Below are 21,521 nucleotides of genomic sequence, written 5' to 3'. Positions count from 1 at the left end.
CCCATCCCATCCCATCCCATCCCATCCCATCCCCGTTCCGTTCCGTTCCGTTCCGTTCCCGTTCCCGGCGGGGCGGTGCGGCGGGCGCTGCGCAGGCTGCGGGCGGGGCGGGGGGCGGGCGGTCCCGGCCGTTTAAAGCGGCAGCGGCGCTCGGTCCTGCCCAGTGCCGGTGCCGGAGCGCGGCGGGCAGGGCAGGGCAGGGCCGAACCCGCAGCCCTCCCCCGGCCATCCCGGCCCGGCCCGGCCCCCGGGGAGCGCGGGGCAGCGCCCGGGGGCGGCGGCGGCATCACCATGGGCCGGCCGGGCAGGGTGCTGCGGCTGCTGGCGCTGCTGGAGCTGCCCTGCTGCCTGCTGGAGCTGCTGCTCGGGGAGGCGGCCCGCGGGCAGGAGATGTACGCGCCCCACTCCATCCGCCTGGAGGGGGACATCACCCTGGGCGGCCTCTTCCCCGTGCACGCCAAGGGCCCCCTGGGCTCCCCCTGCGGGGACATCAAGAAGGAGAACGGCATCCACAGGCTGGAGGCGATGCTCTACGCCCTGGACCAGATCAACAGCGACCCGGACCTGCTGCCCAACGTGACACTGGGCGCCCGCATCCTGGACACCTGCTCCCGGGACACCTACGCGCTGGAGCAGTCGCTCACCTTCGTCCAGGCGCTCATCCAGAAGGACACCTCCGACGTGAGGTGCACCAACGGCGAGCCGCCCGTCTTCGTCAAGCCGGAGAAAGTAGTTGGGGTGATCGGGGCGTCGGGAAGTTCCGTGTCCATTATGGTGGCCAACATCCTCCGGCTGTTCCAGGTAGGGCCGTGCCGCTCCGGCTCCCCCGTGCCTCTCCAGGTGCTCCCTCCATCCGCCTCCCTCCGGAGCAGCTGCTTCCCCTCCCCGCCGCCCTCCCCGTCTCCCTTCTCCACGGTGCGTGGCGCTTTCTGGATTTATCGCCCCATTTGCACGAAGCAATGCCTCAGGGAAAGGAGGAAAAAAAAAAAAATGAAAGGAAGAGAAGAGGCGCTGGTTGCGCTGGGTTTGCGCTGGAGCGAGCGGCGGCTCGGCGGGGATGGATGCGGGCGCACGGGCGGAGCGCTCCGCGCACGGAATCCCGGCGGTGCGGGCAGGGCTGGCGGGGCCCGGGGGTCGCGGGGGGCCCGGACAGGGTCGGGGCAGGGTCGGGACAGGGTCAGGAGGGGCTTTTTCCGGCGGCGCCGAGGCTGTGCGGGGCAGGGTCGGGTCCCGGTGCCTCCCGAGCTCCCGGCCGGAGCGGGGGCAGCGGGGGCGGCTGCAGCCCGGAGCGCCGCGCCAGCTCCCGGGGGAGCGAGCGATGAGCAGAGCCGGAGGATGAGAGGAGAGATGAGAATGAGAGAGCCGTGAGTGTGTGCGGGGGAGATGCGCTGCAGCGCTGCCCGTGCTCGCCCCGCTCGCCTCTCCCCCGTGCGCTGCCATCGCGCCCCGCCGGGCACGGAGACTGTCACCCCCTCTGGGCACGGAGACTGTCACCCCCGCCGGGCACGGAGACTGTCACCCCCGCCGGGCACTGAGACTGTCACCCCCGCTCGTGCTGCTGGCCCGGGGCCGTGCGGGGCCATCTGTTCGGGTCTGGATCCCCGGGGTGCGGGGTGTCCCCCCGGGGTGCGGGGTGTCCCCCCGGGCGCTGCTGCAGCCGCCGGGCCCCGCAGCGAGCGCCGGGCGCTCCTCGGCAGCGATCGCGGGCGCGGTGACAGTGACAGAAGCGCCACCAGATGCATCGTGAGCAGCGGAGTTCTCTGCTCCCTGTCCTACGCCTTCGCATGCGGAATGTGGTGGAGGGATTTTTTTTTAATTTTTGTGCAGCGGGCGGAGAGATTCCCCCGCTTTTCCCAGCTGGAAACTTGTGAGGTTTTCACGGCAAATCCACCCGGTGCTGCCAGCAGCCGCCGAGCCGCCTCATTCCCATCTGGCCGCCGGTGCATCTCCGGCCGCTGCATCCCAGGCGATGCCGCCCTCGCTGCCCGCTGCCCTCTGCTCTGCCCGGCCGGGCTGTGCCCTGGCTGTTTGCCCGAAACAACCCCAACGAGCTGCTGCTCTGCCCTGCTCGCCTCCCTTCCCGGCAGATTCGAGCGCATCGCTGCCGGATTCAGCGCTGTGCTGAGAATCTCCCACAGTTTGTGTGGCTGCACCAAGCACAGCTCCTCGTTTGGCAGCGCCGGCATCTCCCCGTGCCCGAGCAGCGTCTCTCTGTGCCCGGCATCGCTCCATGCCCGAACAGCATCTCCCCGTGCCCGGCAGCATCGCTCCGTGCTCCCTCGGCATCGCTCCGTGCCTGAACAGCATCTCTCTGTGCCCGGCATCGCTCCATGCCCGAACAGCATCTCCCCGTGCTCCCCGAGCATCTCCCTCGGCATCATCTCCCCGTGCTCCCCCCCATCACCTCCCCGTGCTCCCCCGTCATCTCCCCGTGCTCCCCCATCATCTCCCCGTGCCCGGCATCGCTCCCTGCCCCCGCCCTCTGCTCCATGCCCCGATGCTCTCCGGGATGCAGGGCCGTGATTGATGCTGAAGTTGTGCTCAGGGACGGCTCAGCAGCTGCCCCCGGGCAGGAGGGTGCGGTGAGGCAGCTCCTCCACTCCAGCTCTCATCCCGCAGCGAGTCCGGGGCACTCCCCAGCGAGATGCAGCTCAGGAAGGAAACCGAGGCACCAGGAGCTGTCGGTTAATGCCACAATACCTGCATGCTTTGGTGCTACGTAGTGGAGTCTGCAGAAAATAAGATATTTGGACAGTTTCTCCATGTAGAGATATTTATATAAAATAAATATTTTAATGCGTTGTGACTAAGCATCTGTTCAAAACTGCAATTTAACCAAATCATCCAGAAAGCAGGAGCTGGCCCATACTGAGGGATGGTACTGAAGATGTATTTTACAGCTTGGATGAGGTGCCTTGAAGCAGATCTCCCATGCTGTAAAACTGTTCCCTATTGTCCTCTGCTCCTTCAAAACACAGCCCAGAACACACTCAGCCAAAGAGAAATAGAAAAGAACTATTTTAGGAGAACTGGACCTGCTCAACATTTAAGTGTCATTGTGTGTGGGAGGATGAGAAGCTCTAAGTTAGTGGAAAGATGAAAACCAAGTACCAATCACAAAAAATCCTGTTAACCTCAGAACTCTGTGAAATTCCTGAGTGTGGCAGCCAGCTTCTTGCCCAGGGTCACTGTGGGTTTCTCTGCCTGGGGCAGTGGGTCAGGGCAGGTGGATGGCTCTTGGATGTTACCTGCATTCCCAAACTGGCTTTTCCTTCACATCTGGGAGGCAAACGCTCCGTGGAGGCCCCTGCAAAGAAATCTTAGTGGAGTTTCTGCTTCTCTGACAATATCTTGGAAGAGAAGTATTTGTGCTGTGCCTTAATGTCGGCAGAAAATCCGTGTAAATATACATATATAGATATCCACACCCCATCCAGAGCACAGCAGGGCTCCCAGGCAGCTGCTGCTGCTCCAGGCTCTTCCTCCCCACCAGGGGCCAGATCCCCTGGGCTGCTCATCTTCCTCTCTGCATGGGGGGCTCTGTTATCTCTGCCTGCAGCTCCCAGCAGCCACAGCCAACAGGTGGATCAGCAGGGAGAGGCTGCAATTCAGCCGTGCAATTACTGCTGGAAGCCTTGGAGGAGCTTTCCTGGGGTGAGGAAATGATGGGAGGGATCTCCATGGGGTTTGTGCTGTGTGACCAGAGTCCTGCCTCTGTCCCTCTGCCCTCGCTTACCCCTGAGCTGCTCCTTGGGTAAAAGAGTGGATGGGAGCAGTTGGGGTGGGAGGGTTGCTCAGGGGCCCAGGGAGCTGTAACCCTGCCCCAGCTGAAGGGCTGGTGTGATGGAGCCAAGCTGAGATTTTGGGGCTGGATTCTTTATTTGCCATCTCTGTCCTTTGCCTTCACCCCACCCAGCAGGATGAGTGCCCTGGCAGGAGGGACAGGGACACAGCCCTGTGTGGCTGCATCCCCTGGGGCTGTGTCCCATCCCCATCCTGCTGGGAAGGGCAGCCCAGGCAGGAATTTGGGGATCAGGGCAGTGTGTGCTCAGCCCAGGCAGGAATTTGGGATCAGGGGTGTGCCCAGCCCAGGCAGGAATTTGGGATCGGGGTGTGCCCAGCCCAGGCAGGAATTTGGGGATCAGAGCAGTGTGTGCCAGCCCAGGCAGGAATTTGGGATCGGGGCGTGTGTGCCCAGCCCAGGCAGGAATTTGGGATCAGGGCTGGGTGTGTCCATCCCAGGTCAGAATTTGGGATCAGGGCTGTGCCAGCCCAGGCAGGAATTTGGGATCAGGGCTGTGCCCAGCCCTGCTGCTCGTGCTCCAGCCCTGGTTAATGCTCAGCAGGGATCAGCCTGGGGCTGCTGGAGCGTGGACATGGCCCTGCACCAACATCCCAGAGTGTCCCAGGCAGGGATTTCTTTCCAACACAATTCTATCAGTGCACACCAGTAAACAGCAGCCCGGCCATAAATTAAATATCTCTCCTAAAAATAACACCGAAATAATTTGGGAAGCTGCTTCCAAATGCACCAGGGAGTTCAGGCAGGATGGGTTCAGGCTGCTGGTTTTGCTTTGCAGGAAATGCTGCTCCTTTGCAGGGCCGTGGCTTTCCCTGCAAATGGAACTCCACAGTAAAACCAGTGCAGGCTGTTTCACATTTTCTGGCAGTAGAACCTCACAGTATGGGGAATATCAGCTCCATGATTTCTTGTTTAATGCTGGAAAACTTAATTTTATGCTCCCTTAGAACTACAGATTTTCAGACAGGCTTTAATAATGAACAAATCACTGCTTCAGGTTTGTGTCCTTGGTGGATGCAGTTTGAAAGAGTCAATGAAGAATAATTTTGTTTTTGTCCAAATCCCTGTGGGACTTTACCAGGGGTGGCTGTTGTTCCTGAGCCCCCAGGGACCTTTGCAGCCAGGTGGGCTAAGGGAGTGTAAACTGGAGCATCCTGGATCTCCTGGGGGTGTTGGCTCCTTTCCTTCTGCCCAAGGAGGAAGATGACACTTGCAGTCCCGCCTTCTGCTCCAGACACAGGGATCACAAAAATGAGATTATTTGGAAAGGAAGGGAGCTTCAGAGTGCAGCTCTGAGCTGGATGCTGCTCTTTTCTTGCAAAATGCAATTGCCAGGCTGTCTGGGATGGGATTGGGATTGGGATGGGATAATGGGGTAATGGGGTAATGGGGTAATGGGATAACGGGACAATGGGCACTGGAGCCTGCTGGTGCCAGGAATGCTGCAGGCACAGGGAGGAAGGGCAGGGCTGTGTGAGATTGTACAGAGCCATGTATGATCCCATGGTTCCAGCAGATCCCTTGGAAGAGTTTGCTTTCTGAGGAATCTGATCAGTTCTAGGAACTCCTTTTAATTCCCAGGAAAATGCCTGCTAGCTGATTGCTGCTCCCTCTCAATTCCAGATTCTTGCAGGAATGTGGGATGCAGGCCACTCCATGGGATTGATTCTCCATTCCAAGCCCAGGTGCTGAGATGCTGGGGAGGTTTCACTGCTGGAATGCACCTGGGCTCTCACTGGGGCTCAGGAAGAAAACTCCCACATTTCAGCAGGATTTCTTCTCTGGGTGCTGATTTATTGTGAACTCCTGAGCTGATTGCTGCATTTTCCTCTCCTCACTTCAAACAGGACAATACTTTTTAAGCAATGTTTCATTTTAGAAAAGATATTTCAGGAAACTCCACATTTTTCGGTTTCTCACACAAAGAATGGAACAAAAAGCTGAAAATAGAAAACAGCAACCTTTAATTCATTGCCTCCTCTCAAAAAAAAAAAAAAAAAAAGGTTTTTTTGTTCCTGAATGAGCTTTCATTTCAGCAGCCTCTCAATATTTGTCCTTGTTGTTAGTGGGGCCCTGATGTGTGTCAGCACCCTGACCATGGTGTGCTGTGCCTCAGCTGTGAGGCTGCACCACAGAGATGTGCAATCTGATTTTCCCTGTGTAAATAAAAGGCCAGGAAAATCCTCACTTGGAGAATTCCACGTGGGGAGTCACTAATGAGAGGCTGGAGGTGCTGTGAATGTGTTTCTCTGGAACGCTGTGTTTTGGAGGTAACATTCATTTTCTTGACAAGGCAAAATTCAATTTGAGCAATAATCTTGGCTCTTAATCTGTTTTCAAGTGTCTCTCTGGAGGCAGAAGGGACTGCAAAGGGTCATTTGGAAGGAGAGTGGTTGTGCCAGGAGAGGGATGCTCATCCTGGAGAGGGACAGAGAGAGGATTCAGGAATGGGGAGAGCAGATTCTCAGCCAGTTCACTTGTGCAGTTCCCAATTTACTCTTTGAAACAAAGTAAGGTGACCTCTCTGGAATGACAAATGGAGGGATCATTTCAAGGCATTAATTTTTATGAAAGAATTATTGATCTGCTTTGGAATCTCATAACAGTAATACTACAAAACTACATGTCCTCTGTTCCATATTTTATTCTATTAAATGAGTTTTGCTTGGAGGCACTGAATCCATCCAGCACAATCCTCTGTTTCATAAGATCAGACGTTGTTATTTCTATTTATAGTTGTATTCAAATTAATCTCAATGAGTGACAATGCTGACTGTCCCAGGCTCTGGACTATGATGAATTTTATCATAATATTGGGAGATACGAAGCATGTAATTAAGGCTGTTTGGAGAGCATGGAATCCAATCTAGCCAGGTCATTAGTGTGGTGAGAGGGCGCCCAGGCAGACAGAGATCTCCAGGAGAACAAGGGTTTCCAGAGCTTTGCTCCTTCCTGATGATTCATGAGCTCCTCCCAAGCCCTTCTGCTGAAGGCAGTGCAGCTCTTCTGAGCCATCACCAATTCAAGGGGCTCTCAGGCAAAGAGATGGGAATTAGGAATAACAGTTCTTTACTAGGAAAATTAAAATAGAAATACAGTATTACACAGAACAATCCCAGCCCTGCCAGAGTCAGAATCCAAGCTGACACCCGTCAGTCAGTCAGGGTGTTGGCACAGTCCCATTCAATGGTGGCTGCATCCTCCTGCAGGGGCAGATGTGGTTCAGCTGGAGCAGTGCTCCTGGAGAAGGTGCAGTTTCCTCTGAAGCTCCAGGGATGATGTGCAAAGGTCTGGCTTTCCTCTGGAATCCAGTGGGAAGAAGGTTCCTTGGTGTCCCAAATCTCAGTTTTTATCTGGGTAGGAAAGGCTTGGCTCCTCCCCTGGCTGGAGCATCTCCCATGGGATGATGGAATTTTATCAGTCATGCCCTGGGACTCACTGGCCATGAACAGGAGATATCTCCTGGAGGGAGGATGGGCTGTGGGAAGATAAAGATGATTGCCCAGCTGGTTTAAAGATGGCCCATGAGCAGATAATGTGTGCCAGGAGATCAGGGGCACTGCCCCAGCTGGGTTAACAGATGGGACAGAATCCACATTTCTGTCACATCCTGAGTTGTAACCCAGACAGGGGTTCTCCTGTGAGGGAGCAGCAATCCCAAAGCTGCACTGAGGGAGGGGTGGCTGCACAGCACTGACCCCAGCAATGACCAGCTGTGTGCCCTGTATTTTGGCAGCTCAGGGGGTGCAGTGGGTGCTGCCCAGCTTAAATCACTTCAGGCCACTTTGATTCTGAGCAAGTTGACAGAGGAATTTTTGGATTAGTTTCTCCACATAAATTCAAGCAAGCCCTAAAAAATAAAAAACCAGTAAACAGCCTGACTTTAGGAAATGAGCTTCTTCTAGGGCTGCTTCTGGAGCTCTTCTTGAGAAAAGCACCTGTAGAGAGATGAAATTCTGTGGCCAAGGGCAGCACATGGGCTGTGTGTTGGAGCAGAGCTGGTGGCAGGTGCAGGACGGGCACCTGGGCACACCTGAGCTGCCAGAGGGATCCCAGCCTCCTGCAGGGACAGAGCCCTGGCTGCCCCTCCTGAGGCTGTGCTGCTGAGGATTCCTGCTGTGCCACTGGGCTCTGGAGAGGGCTGAGATGCTGAGTGAGTGCTGCCATTGTCCCTCCTGGGTGGGGCTGCCTCCCTTCCCAGCCCCTCTGGGTGAGCTTGGAAATGTTCCCCAAGCCCAGGGACGTGCTGCTGGCTGGAGATCAGCCCTGGGCTTGGGATCAGGGCAGCACCTGGGCTCTGGCTGACTCTGGAGCCCTCCCTTGGCGGTGCCTGAGGTGCTGCAGCTCCACAGTTTGCACATTCAGGGCACATCCAGCAGCTCCGTCTTGGTCTGGGTTTTTGGGAAAAGGATGGCCTGAGCTGTGGGGGTGGAGGGGAGGCTTTGGAGCAGTCACAGGTCACAAGGTTTCATCCTGGTGATGGTTCTGCTTATGCCTCTGAGCATGGCTGTGCACGTGGGTGTTTTTATATAGAGATGGTTAGAGATGGACAGAGATATTACTGATGTATGTACTAATGCTGTAAATGTGAGCTGGTGCTTGAAGGTCTTGCTCAGGGCTTGGGCTGGGAAGGGGAGAGCTGTGCTGGGTGAGGAGAGGATGGAGCACCTGGTCCCTGTGTGAGCCCTTCACCTGCTTGGCCTTTTGATCCTGCCTGTCTCCATTAAGGTGATGTTAGGGCTCAGAACAACCAATCATGGGTGATAAACAGAGAGAGGAAGTGGTGAAGGAATACTGAGCCCCTCAGAGGCTCCAGCAGCAGCAGCAGCAGGCTGTGTTTGTGCCTGGCTGCTCCTGTGTGGGGACAGAGCGAAGGGAGGGGAGGCTGAAGCTGGGATGGAACCAGGGAGGAGCACGGAGAGGCTGGAGCGTGGCTGTGCAGGGTGCAGGGACAGAGCAGGGCTGGGCAGGCCAGTGCCAGCAGGGCAGGGGGCAGCAGTGGCAGGGAGGGCACAGCCCAGGCAGGGACACACTGGGGGGATCCTGGAGTGAGCCTGGGGTGATCCTGGGGTGATCCTGGGGTGATCCCGGAGTGAGCCTGGAGTGAGCCTAGGGGGAGCCTGGGGTGATTCTGGAGTGAGCCTGGGGTGATCCCAGAGTGAGTGATCCTGGAGTGATCCTGGGGTGATCCCAGAGTGATCCCAGACTGATCCCAGAGTGATCCCAGAGTGATCCCAGACTGATCCCAGAGTGATCCCAGAGTGATCCCAGACTGATCCCAGAGTGATCCCAGAGCTGCCCTGCTGCCACAGCTCTCAGATCCTGCTCTCACACCTCTACAGCTGTTGCAGCTCCTCACAGGCAGGTACAACAACCCTGACCAAGCCAAAACCTCGAGCTGGAGCTGTCCTGAGCCCTGGCTGTGACCCAGGCTCCCCTTGGGGGGTGACACAGACCCAGCCCAGCTCCTGGCAGAGCTGCTCTGTGGCTGCCAGAGGGATGCAGCAGCTCTGCTCCAGAGCCCTGGGCCCTGCCAGGGACCCCTGCAGCAGCTCTGGCAGCCCTGGGGCTGTGGCACAGGGGCTCTCAGGTTCAGTTCCACAGAGCTGCTGGGACAGGGATGCTGATCCCTCTGGAGCAGCCCCATCCCCCTGTGCTGCACCAAGAGCACAGCTGTCCCCACGGGACAGGGCAGCAGTGGGAGGCTGTGCAGGATGCAAACACAGCCCGTGTGTCTCTGCACCATGCCCAGCTCTCCTGGCTGCTGCAGGGCTGGGCTGGGAAGGGACTGAGCTGGGCAGGGCTCATTCCCCCGGGCAGTTCAGGCATCCTTGGTGCAGGAACCCTCCCTCAGGGAGCCAGGGCAGCCACAGCTGCTCGGGGCACTGTGCCCACCCTCCCAGGGAGCCACTCCTGCTGGTGGCACTGTGCTGCCAGGCTGGTCCCAGCAGCCCAGGCTCTGCTGCAGACCCTCCTGAGGATGTTCCACAGCCTCAAGAAAGGCTGGCAATTTCTCCTCTCAGTGCTCAGCTTTTATCCTCTTTGCTGGAAGTTTTCCTGGCTTGTTCTGGCTCTGTTTTCACAGCAGGCTTTGAGGCTTGAGTGCAACACAAAATGCAGGAGGGATGTTCCTGCAGCAAGACTTTGCTCCCCCTTTGATCCTGGAAGAGAGATCTGAAGGGCAGAGGTTTGGGGATGGATGATCTGTGGGGGGTGTGGAACTGCCTGAGCCAGGCTCCAGGTGTCAGCCCACGTTCTCTGGGGACCAGAGCTCATTGTAAATTCTGGTTCATCCCCAGTGCTGCATTCCCAGGCTGGACTAAAACCAATCCAACAAAAACCCCACAAGAAGGTTGTTTCCACAATAACCCTCCTTTAACCCTTCCAGCTGAAGACAATAATGAAATCCCAGTTCTCCTAATTCAGTATTTTTGATGACAAGGACACAGGGATCTGTCCCTGTTGTCTCAGCTGGAAATGCCCAGGTTTGGCTCTTTGCAAACTTGTTTTCTCTCCTGCCACTTCAGGATTTGTGCACAGCAAAGCAAGCCCACCCACCACTAATTTCCTAATAAATTTCTTATTCCATAAATATTTTAACACCAGCAATTATGCGTTCAGCAGAATGGAGGTTTGTTTCATGCCATTAAATTCAGGCTGATAGTGCCACGTGGTGTTTCTGCACCCAGAGCAGAGAGCCAGGCTTTGTACAGCTCTGGTGACACTTGGTGTGAGACCTCAGCTGACATTTGTCCAAATATCAACATTCAGTTTTAATTTTTCTATAGTTCATTATTAAAAAAAACCAAAAAAAAACAAAAAAACACCCAGCTTCTAAATATTGCAATGCCCTCAATATAAATTAATAAGTTTTCAATTTCTTTACAAATTTATGCTGGGGGGTGCAGCTCCAGAGACAGCTCTGAGTGCCCAGAGGTGTTTCCCACGTGGATCCCACCAAAAGTGAGTCCTAATGGATAGAATCAAGGCCAGATTCCATTTAATAAAAAATGGCAGGAATAACTGCAAAAATAAAGACAAACTGTCAGCTCAGATTTGGCAGGAAGTTGTTATTTTTGCAGGAATAAAACCCAGCACTAATAGAGATGGTTTAGTGATTTTTAAAGGTAATTTTGTGGCAGGGCTTGAATGCACAGAAATTATATTGACAATAAAAATTAATTAAATGGCTTTTTGTGGATTTGTAGTTTTTCTATCTGACAGCAGTACAGAAAATCTCTGAGAAACTGGATGATCCTTAAGGTCCCTTCCATGGAAATTATCTTTTTGAGATGTGTCTGCTATGGCTACAGTGGAGGATTTCCAAAGGAAAAGATGTTTTGATTCCCCAGCAAACCTTGGACAGCTGGAAGTGCCCAGGGAGGTTTGGATCCCCATCCAGATGTGGAAATGAGGAATGGCCTGGGTTTTTCCAGCCCAGGGCAGCTGCACAAATCCTTCTGCAACACACCAGGATCCCCAACAGCTCAGTGTGAGACAGGAGCAGAGCAGAGGTGATGGAGCCCCTGGAAAAGCCACTTTCCTCCCTTAGGAATATTTCAGGTAAACTGTGAAGAGCATTAAATCCATGAAGAAATGAAATAAATCCCAAATACAATTTTTTCCCACCTGTGAAAAATACATTTTTCTGGGGAATCAAATTGTGAAAAAAAAAAAAAAAAGCCTCCCACCTCTGTGCTTATTTTCTCAAGAAGAATCTCCTTGCATTTCAGAAGAGCAGAAAATACCTCTGAGCACAAAAGCACCGAGGAATGGGGCTGGGAATGTGCAGCATGTCCTGTGCTGCCCCATCTGCCAGTGAGTTCTGGTGGTGCCTCCTGAGCAGTGTGGGCATGGAAACAGCCTGGGGAGCTCCTGGCTGCCCCCCTGCTGGAACCCTCCATGTCACAGTTACTGCCCTGAGCCTCTCCTGGTTACCAGGAGCTGAGCCTGGCTCCAAGCTCTGCTCAGCAGCACGTGCAGAAATGGAGTGGGGCTGGTCTGGAGTCATTGAGGGCTGGTCCTGGAGTCATGGAATAACTAGGAGCTGTTCCTGGAGTCATTGAGGGCTGTCCTTGGAATCATAGAATCAATCATTAAGGGATGTTCTTGGAGTCATGGAATCATTGAGGGCTGGTCCTGGAGTCATGGAATCATTGAGGGATGTTCTTGGAGTCATGGAATCATTGCAAGCTGTTCCTTGGAATCATGGAATCATTGAGGACTATTCCTGGAGTCATGGAATCACTAAGAGCTGTTCCTTGGAATCATGGAATCATTGAGGACTATTCCTGGAATCATGGAATCATTGAGGACTATTCCTGGAATCATGGAATCATTGAAGGCTGGTCCTGGAGTCATGGAATCATTGAGGATTATCTTTGGAATCATGGAATCACTAAGAGCTGTTCCTGGACTCATGGAATCACTGAGGCTGGAAAAGACCTCCAGGATGGAATCCAGCCCTTGGTTTGGAGCTGGGGCTGCTCTGAGCCCAGCACAGCAAGGACAGACTGCAGGAGGAGCTGGGGTTGCATCCCTGCTCTGAACTGGGAGCAGTTGGAGCAATTGGTTACAAACCCCAGCAGGGCACCTGCTGATCTGTGGCACCTCTGTGCACAGACTGCAGGCAATGCTTTCCTGGAAAATCCTGCTCTGCTTTGCCTTCTGCTGCTTCCTCACGAGGAATTTGTTGGCAATGAGTGTGTGCTGTGTGTGCCTCCCCAGAGCAGCCCTGGCACTGCCCAGGCCAGGCTGGACACAGGCTGGAACAGTCTGGGACAGTGCAAGTGCCCCTGCCACGGGTGGGATTTAAGGGCCCTCCCAACCCAAACCATTCCAGGATCTCCTGAGCCAGTGGCTGCAGGGCAGAGCTGCCTCCTGCCCTGCAGGGAGCCTGCCAGGGAAGTGTCCAGGCTGGCTGAATTCCCTGGGATGCTGAGCACAGGGAAGCAGTGACAGCCTGTCACTGCACTGAGCAAAGCACTCTCAGGAGATGGAGCAATTTTAAAAATAGCAAGCAGAGAGCAAATGGCCTGGCAGGAGAGGCAGCACTGGTAGAGGGAATTGGCCCTAATGGGCTCAGGCTGTGCTGGGGATGCAGGGGGAGCACAGGCACTGCTGGTTTTAGTCCTGGTTTGGACAGAACTTCCCCAGACTTGTCTGGGTGCCACGAGGGGCTGCTGGTGCTGGGCTGGGGAGCAATGGCAAAGCCAGGGCTGCTCTGGGGCTGCTCTGGATTGCAAAACCTTCTATCCTGGGAAATCTGTCAGGCTGCACTGGACAATAGCTGATTTCAAGAAGCAGAGCATGACCTGACTCCTGCCTGCAGCAGGTGAGCACCAGCTGTAAGCCCAGGGAAGCAGAGATGGCATTTTTATCTGATTTTTATCTGATTCTTATCCCACTCCTTGCTCTTGGTTCCATGAGCTTCCCACAGCCCCTGGTGGTACCCAGGACCTCCCAGTGCCCAGGGATGTGTGGCACATCCACAGGAGCAGCTCAGGGGAGCTGCTGCAGCCTCTCAAACCTGGCAGGTTCACGGTCAGAACAGAAAAACAACGTAAAAAATTTTTGTTTTAAATTTTTTTTGCTTTGCAGGTTATTCTTTTCCCCCTCATCTTTCTCCCAGTGCTCATCTAAATCAAGCAGAATGTGGTACAACTGGAATCTGTTTTCCTTAACAGTTGGTGTCTGAGCTATTGAACCTGAATCCTGTGGCAGATGCCAAAGCCACAAAGCCCTTCCTGTTTTATCTTAGAGCCATGCTGCTCATCCTCATTGCAGCATCTCAGACAGAACACACAGATCTGGAAGGCATTGTTTGGGGGTTTTTGATCTGTAAAATACAGCCTGTGATAGAAATGGGTGTGGAACTCATCTGTGATGTATAAATCCTTCATAATGAGGACTGGGCTAAGGATTTGTCTTGGGAAAGATGGCCAGGAAGGGTTTGGCCTCTCCCTGCCCATACAACAGTGAAAATATAAAATTATTGCAGTGACAGTGCAGAAAGAGCTGGGTTTGCCTGGAGTGGATTTGTCACCTTGGGGTTTGGCTCGTGTTCCTTCAGGGACAGACACAAAATCTGCCAGAAATAACCAGCCCCACATTTCCCCCCTGAGCCTTGGGAAGAGGAGTTCTGTTGGAATTCTGCCTGGATTATGGTGAACATGCCTGGATTTTGGGAAATGTGCTCAGGATTTTGGTGAATGTGCTCAGGATTTAGGTGAACATGCCTGGATTTTGGTGAACGTGCCCAGGATTTTGGTGAACGTGCCCAGGATTTTGGTGAACATGCCCAGGATTTTGGGAAATGTGCTCAGGATTTTGGTGAATGTGCTCAGGATTTTGGTGAACGTGCCCAGGATTTTGGGAAATGTGCTCAGGATTTTGGTGAACGTGCCCAGGATTTTGGCAATCAGCTGGTGCTGCGTTTGCTCAGCTGGATGTGCTGGTGCTGCCAAGAGATGGAGGGAATGGATCTGGGAGTGTTTGGGGTGTCAGGACAGAACAGAATCTCTGTGCTGGGCTGGGCTGGGCTGGCAGGAGCCAGAGGGGCTGAGCAGAGCTGGGAGGATCCCACCTGAGGCTCAGAGCCTTTCCCTGGCAGGGCAGAGGGATCCAGATCTGCAATATCTGCTGCCAAGGCTGATCCCCCTGCTCAGGAGAGCCCTGCTCCTGCAGCTGCACCAAACCTCGTGCTGGAGCCTCTCCAGCCCAGCTCACTGATGCCAAAACCCAGCCCAGGGGCATTGGGGGCACTGTGGATCCATCCCAGAGCAGACAAACACATCCCAGTGGTTCTGGGCTGTCTTTGTGTTAGAATTGATTTCTCACGTTAATGAGTTGATTTTTCCCCAGCACTTTGCATTTTTATCATTCTGTCTCTCCAAATGGGATTTTAAATTCACACCTTGTTGACAGGAACACGATTCTGGGGACTGGAGGTCACAGCCTGGCTGGTGGCTGTGGCCAGCAGCACCTCTGAGCTCCGTGAGACAGCAGCCAAAAGCCACAAATAGAGAGATCCAGGCAAAAGGAGGAGTGGGACCATCTGCTTGATTTAAGATGTGATCACACTCTCTGCACTTCATGAACTGGCATTTTTTGTAAAAAAGCCCTCTAGCCTGAAAGCAAAAATACTTAAAAAATTTCTTAAAACCTGGCAGACACAGACCTGCCTCAAACCCCAAAACACAAACCCATGGTAGAGCAGTTGTTTTAATGAGAGTGGAGGTTCTCATGGCAACTCCTGGCTGCAGGAGCTGGGATATTAAAAGTCACACAAATACAATGGCTACAGCAGCTAAATGTGCTCTGAGATGCTCAGCACATTTCCCACGCCTTTCCCCAGACCAGGAAAGAACCTCAGCTTGTGACCCATATATTTTATAGGCAATGTAAAAATTGTCATTCATTTTGGCACTTGGAGAAGTAAAGAGAGACATGTTAAAAGTAAAGAGATCTCTCTGTGTAAAAATACTCATTGATACAAAAAGCTGATGAATAAAATCTTAAGTAGTAAAAAGTGAAGTGTGGAAGGATAATTCCTGTGCTGGAGACCATCCCTGACCTCAGCTGGGGGATTTGGCACTTCCCAACCCTCTCCTGTGTTTGTTCCCTAATCCAGGGCCTGAGCTGGTGATTTTGGATCCATCCATCCATCCATCCATCCATCCATCCATCCATCCATCATCCATCCATCCATCCATCCATCCATCCATCCATCATCCATCCATCCATCCATCCATCCATCCATAGTTGGTTATTTTGGCATTCATCCATCATCCATCCATCATCCATCCCTCATCCATCCATCATCCATCCATCCATGGTTGGTTATTTTGGCATCCATCCATCATCCATCCATCCATCCATCCATCCATCCATCCATCTGTCCATCATCCATCCATCCATCCATCCATGGTTGGTTATTTTGGCATCCATCCATCCATCCATCCATCCATCCATCCATCCATCCATCCATCCATCCATCCATGGTTGGTTATTTTGGCATCCATCCATCTGTCCATCCATCCATCCATCCATGGTTGGTTATTTTGGCATCCATCCATCTGTCCATCCATCCATCATCCATCCATCCATCCATCCATCATCTGTCCATCCATCCATCCATCCATGGTTGGTTATTTTGGCATCCATCCATCTGTCCATCCATCCATCATCCATCCATCCATCCATCCATCCATCCATCCATCCATCATCCATCCATCATGGTTGGTTATTTTGGCATCCATCCATCTGTCCATCCATCCATCCATCCATGGTTGGTTATTTTGGCATCCATCCATCTGTCCATCCATCCATCCATCCATCCATCCATCCATGGTTGGTTATTTTGGCATCCATCCATCTGTCCATCCATCCATCTGTCCATCCATCCATCCATCCATCAATCGTCCATCCATCATCCATCCATCCATCCATCCATCCATCCATCCATCCATCCATGGTTGGTTATTTTGGCATCCATCCATCCATCCATCCATCCATCCATCCATCCATCCATGGTTGGTTGTTCTGCCTTGCCAAGTGCTTGTTCCATTTCCCAGTCTCTGTTGTGCACTTGCTGCTCCCTGGCAGGCGGTGCCGAGACATTGATGGGCAATGCTGGGGGCTGTGGCTGGAGCTGGGGAGGAGCAGCCCCAGTGACCGAGTGCTGCTGTCCTGGGTGTCACTTCTCTGCCCTCCATGGACTCAGGGACAGGAGATCCTGGATTTTCAATGCAGGGAGGGGCTGGGATGCCCAGGGGTGCAGCAGTGCCAGCTCTGGAGAGGGATCTGCACCCCAGAATGGCCCAGACCCCCCTGGGCTGAGGGACCCTTCCTCCTTTCCCATGTTAATGACTCTAATTGCCCCAATGACACTAACACTAATAACACTGCAGTTAAGTTGTCTCATCTCTCCCACCCATGATCTTTCCTTTAGCTTTTCTCCAAGTTGGTTTTTCTCCCATGTGCTGTTCTCACACGTGGTTCTGTACATTAACAACTGGGAGACGACAGCTCTTCTGTATCCTTTTTAAAATGTTCCCTGGGGAATTATGCTTCAACCAGGGAAATTGTATGTTTCATTATCCAAAAGGTTTCAGGCTTTATCAGAGTCTTTTTGTTATAGTTGTCATGGAGGTTTTTATTATTATTGTTAAATTGAATAATGGGGAGGAACCTGTTCTTAAGCCTTTGCACAAGAACTAAAATTTAAATCCAGATAAATCTGCTCTGTTTGTAAAAGTGACTTTTTAAGGTTAACTGCATTTAGTTCCAATCATTGGAAGTGCAGCTTTGTTACTTTATCTGAATTAGATAGCGAGGGGTTTTGCAGCTGTAATAAGGGAAGATTGAACTTGACTTTTAAATGCAGATGGAAAGTCTGGAGTTATTTTTCAGGGCCTGATTTCTTGGTAATCACAAGAAACCCTGCACGAGGCCTGACAGAGCTGCTACAGCACCCTGCAGGGCTGGAGCCTGCTGGAAGTGACAGGGAAAGAGAAATTATGGAATGGTTTGGGTTGGGAGGGACCAAATCCCACCGTGGCAGGGACACCTTCACTGTCCCACTGCTCCAAGCCCAGTGTCCAGCCTGGCCTGGGACACTGCCAGGGACCTTCTGAGCTTCTCCCAGCTGCTGCCAGCAGGCTGCAGGTGGATTTTGTTCATACCAAGCACCAGATGTTCCCATTTGGGTGGGACTGAGGTGATCCCAGGGCTGGGGACAGCCCTGCTTGGGGACAGGGTGCTGATTGTTATTCTGCATTAACCCAGAGCTACCCCGAGCCATCAAAGATTCCTGGGGCTGGGATGAAGCCTGAATGAGCAATAAGGAGATGAAAACCGGGGCTGGGAGCGAGCTCCTGCAGCTGGGAGTGGAGCCTCTTTGAAATGTGGGTCAGATCCAGCAAAGGGGCTTCAAACAGTGTGGAAATGTCAATAAAATAATAATTCATCTCAGCATATTCAGGCTGGCAGACTTCAGGGAGCTCCTGGTTCAGAGAAAGCATGAAATGCAAATACTTTATGTAATGTTGGCTGTGACCATCGGCCTCATTATGCCTCTGAAATTCATCATTTTTGCCTTTGGATGCTGAAATTTGTTGACAATCAGGAGGAAGAAGAGTCCCCCTGGATTGTTGTGGGAACTTTCCCTCTAATTACAGCAGGAAGGCAAATTGCAGGAGGCTTTTCAAAATAACAAGTGAAGATAGTGACCTTTTTTACAAAGGCTTTGATGAAAGATGTGAAAAAATGGAATTCATTAGAATATTTCTAATTTCCTGACATTCAAACAGGAGAGACTTTCTCAATGTGCATCTTCTCAAACATTTATTGTTAAATGTCGTCGTTTAACAAAGGTCCCTGGACTCTTTGCATGTCAATGAACCCCACGATTGAATTTAGAAATATAATATACAGAAGGAAAGAATTTCTCTCTGTGTCTACAGTGCTGTCCTGCAGTTCATTACTGTGGTGTAAATGCCTGAATGAGCTCAGTCTGAAGGTGCATAAATTCATTTCAATGAATTTAAAATTAGGACTATTAAAATAACTGTGTAAATCCCCCTAAGAGCATCTGGGGGCAAAAATTAAATGCAAGGCACACATAAAATGTATTAAAAATAAATATATATAAATGAATGGTTGTATATGACTGCAACATTATCAGGTTTGGGGTTTAATTGAAATTCATAAGGATCCACAAAAATAATTATGTGTTGGGATCAGGAGTGAAGGGATGTCCTGGGCACCTGTTGCTGTTCACTGACAACACTGGGCTTCAATTGGAAACCCAAAATACCAGTGCAGGAGGAATTTCATGTTGATTTGGAAAGGACAAGAAAGGAGAACATGGAAATGTCCCCAGGTGTCCTGGGAGGGGGAAAAGCAGGTGGGGAAATGGGGCTGAGTCCTGCCAGGGGTGGGGAAATTGCCCAATTAGTGGTGGCTAATGAGAGAGGGGATAAATGAGAGAGGAGCAGGGAGGGGAGAGTGAGAGGAGCCCAGGGGAGGAACCTTGGTGCAGGTAGGAATAATTCCAGCTGCTTTGGGGTGGTTGTTGTGTGCAGGTAACAATAATTCCAGCTGGTTTGGGGTGGTTTTTTGGTGCAGGTAGGAATAATTCCAGCTGGTTTGGGGTGGTTGCTGCTGGTGCAGGTAACAATAATTCCAGCTGGTTTGGGGTGGCTGCTGTGTGCAGGTAACAATAATTCCAGCTGGTTTGGGGTGGTTGTTGCTGGTGCAGGTAGGAATAATTCCAGCTGGTTTGGGGTGGTTGTTGTGTGCAGGTAACAATAATTCCAGCTGCTTTGGGGTGGTTTTTTGGTGCAGGTAGGAATAATTCCAGCTGGTTTGGGGTGGTTGTTGGGTGCAGGTAGGAATAATTCCAGCTGCTTTGGGGTGGTTCTTGCTGGTGTAGGTAACAATAATTCCAGCTGCTTTGGGGTGGTTGCTGCTGGTGCAGGTAGGAATAATTCCAGCTGCTTTGGGGTGGTTGTTGCTGGTGCAGGTAGGAATAATTCCAGCTGGTTTGGGGTGGTTGTTGGGTGTAGGTGGGAATAATTCCAGCTGGTTTGGGTGGTTGTTGGGTGTAGGTGGGAATAATTCCAGCTGCTTTGGGGTGGTTGTTGCTGGTGCAGGTAGGAATAATTCCAGCTGGTTTGGGTGGTTGTTGGGTGTAGGTGGGAATAATTCCAGCTGGTTTGGGGTGGTTGCTGCTGGTGCAGAATGGGTTTTTGGCTGTTGTGATGTCTGTGCTTTCAGAGTTTGTTCTTTGGATTGATTCTTGGCACATTATCTCCAGTAAAAGCCCTTTAGCTTTCCTCTCCAGGGGTGTTTCAGTGCTTTTATATGGCTCAGAGTTCCCAGGAGTGTTTCTCTCCTGCTGTGAGGTGTCTGACTTTGTCCCCAGTAATTCCCATCCTCACCCTCACCAGTCTGTTCCACAGCCCCTTGGATTGGCAGAAGGAATTTTCAGTCATCTCCTGCTCCCTGATGAGAGGCTTTGCCAGGACCTTGCTCTGGAACTTTTGCCATTAATGAATCCAAATTTGTAGGAGCAACAGAAATTCAGGTGCTGCTGCTTTTGTTAGTGGAGTGTGACGTGTATCACGCACACACTGGAAAAGGTTCTCACTTCAGAGGAGGGAAAGGAGCACTTTGGAGTTCATGCTGTGAATTTTCTACAGAGAATGACTCTAAATGCACGTTTTGTAATGCATGACTTTATTTATTTTAAGAAAAGGGCTGCATTATTAAATTTGGTTTTGTCTGTGCAAACAAATGTGAATTATTTTGCCAGCTCAAGTGTTTCCTCAGTCATCCATAAATAAGAAAGTGACTTGAAAGTACAATTGATCAGAAATGATGCATTGAGTGTTTCCCTACAAGGAGGGCATTGAGCTGGGAGTTCTGTCATGTTGTGGTTCCTCCCTCATACACAGAATGCCTTTCTCCTTCCAATCTGCATGTCATGACAGTATCTTTGTTTTCCATGACTGATGAGATAATTCAGATAAATCAGTGCTGGCTGAGCAAGCCCAGAAGTGAGTTGTTGTGACACAGAGTGGATGTTTGCTCTGAGGGAAGGGCTCAGCAGGGCTGGGGGCAGTTTAGGGGTGCTGTGCTGGGCAGGTCACAAACCTTTCCAGGCAGAGTAAAAATGAACTCAGGTGTGGGAGTCTGTGTGTAGGGACAGACACAGGGACAAAACTCCTACTCTCTGTACAAGCTGGAGTTACAGTTCAGTTTATTGTAAGGGCCTGGGTGTACAGAGTCGTGCTAAGAGCTGCCAGCCTCAGCCCAGAGCAGGACAGAGAGAGAATGGGGGGAAGAGAAGAGAGAGAGAGAAGAGCAAGCAGGGTAAGAGAGTAAAAGCAAGAGAGCGATTTCCTGTTTACAGCACAATAAATCTTCTATGATGAATATTCTAATTGCCACTAACCAATCTAACACAAGATACAAATTCTATGGCATTTACATACAGCCTATAGGAATCCTTACATTACCATAGTGTGTTATATTTTAAACTCCAAAAATTACTCTTTGGACCCTGGCAAGTCTTCTCTGACCTTTGGAGCTGCTCTCCAGCAGAAGACATTGTTCTATCAAGAGGGGATCACTTTCAGCTGCCCATCCTATTGTCTTATAGTTATTCAGTAACTGAGTTTGGTATCTCAAAAGTGGCTTTCATTTCAATCTGGCTCATGGTTTCCATATTCTCAGAATCTGAGCATTCATATTGGTAAGGTCTTCCTGGTTCATCCTTCCCAACACTCAGGTGGTGCTGGTGTTATAAGTGAGAAACAAAATCTCGATATCCAGCAAAATTCAGATTATTTATTTTATACAGACAGAGCAATGCAGTGCTGGGGATACATGGGGGGGGTCACAGCTCACTCCACATTCCACCAAACTTTGGTTTGCAGCTTCTTTTATAGTCTGGTTTTCCTGTAGTAATCAATAATTATTTTTTTGTTGCTATAATTTTGCCAGGTAAGCAGTGGTGGTCAGAAAAACAATCCATGGGATGTCTGGACAACATGAAGTCTCACAGACACGAATCTGGTCTTGGTAGATAAGGAATTACAGAAGTTGGGAAGTCTGGTCTCAGTGGATAGGCTGCAATTGGTTACACAAAGGCAGGAAATCTGATTTTGCAAAATCATGGGAAAGCTTTAGTTTGCAAACTGGTATTAGATAC

The 21,521-nt window shown here is 51.6% G+C and overlaps 1 protein-coding gene across 2 annotated transcripts in view; it reads left to right on the top strand.

Moving 5' to 3' along the window:
• Positions 1–207: 207 nt before the first annotated feature.
• The window catches only part of GRM7 (glutamate metabotropic receptor 7), a 184,750-nt gene continuing 163,436 nt past the window's right edge, over positions 208–21,521 (top strand). For both annotated transcript variants that reach the window (XM_056501854.1, XM_056501853.1), the window contains exon 1: positions 208–801. In XM_056501854.1, coding sequence (XP_056357829.1) covers positions 292–801 — 510 coding nt within the window. In that variant the 5' untranslated portion in view covers positions 208–291. The remainder of the gene's footprint in view (positions 802–21,521) is intronic.

Source organism: Oenanthe melanoleuca, chromosome 12 (genome assembly GCF_029582105.1).
Source record: "Oenanthe melanoleuca isolate GR-GAL-2019-014 chromosome 12, OMel1.0, whole genome shotgun sequence".
NCBI classification, from domain to species: Eukaryota; Metazoa; Chordata; class Aves; order Passeriformes; family Muscicapidae; genus Oenanthe; species Oenanthe melanoleuca.
Note: the sequence above shows the minus strand (reverse complement) of the source record. Positions and strands in the feature narration are given on the sequence as shown.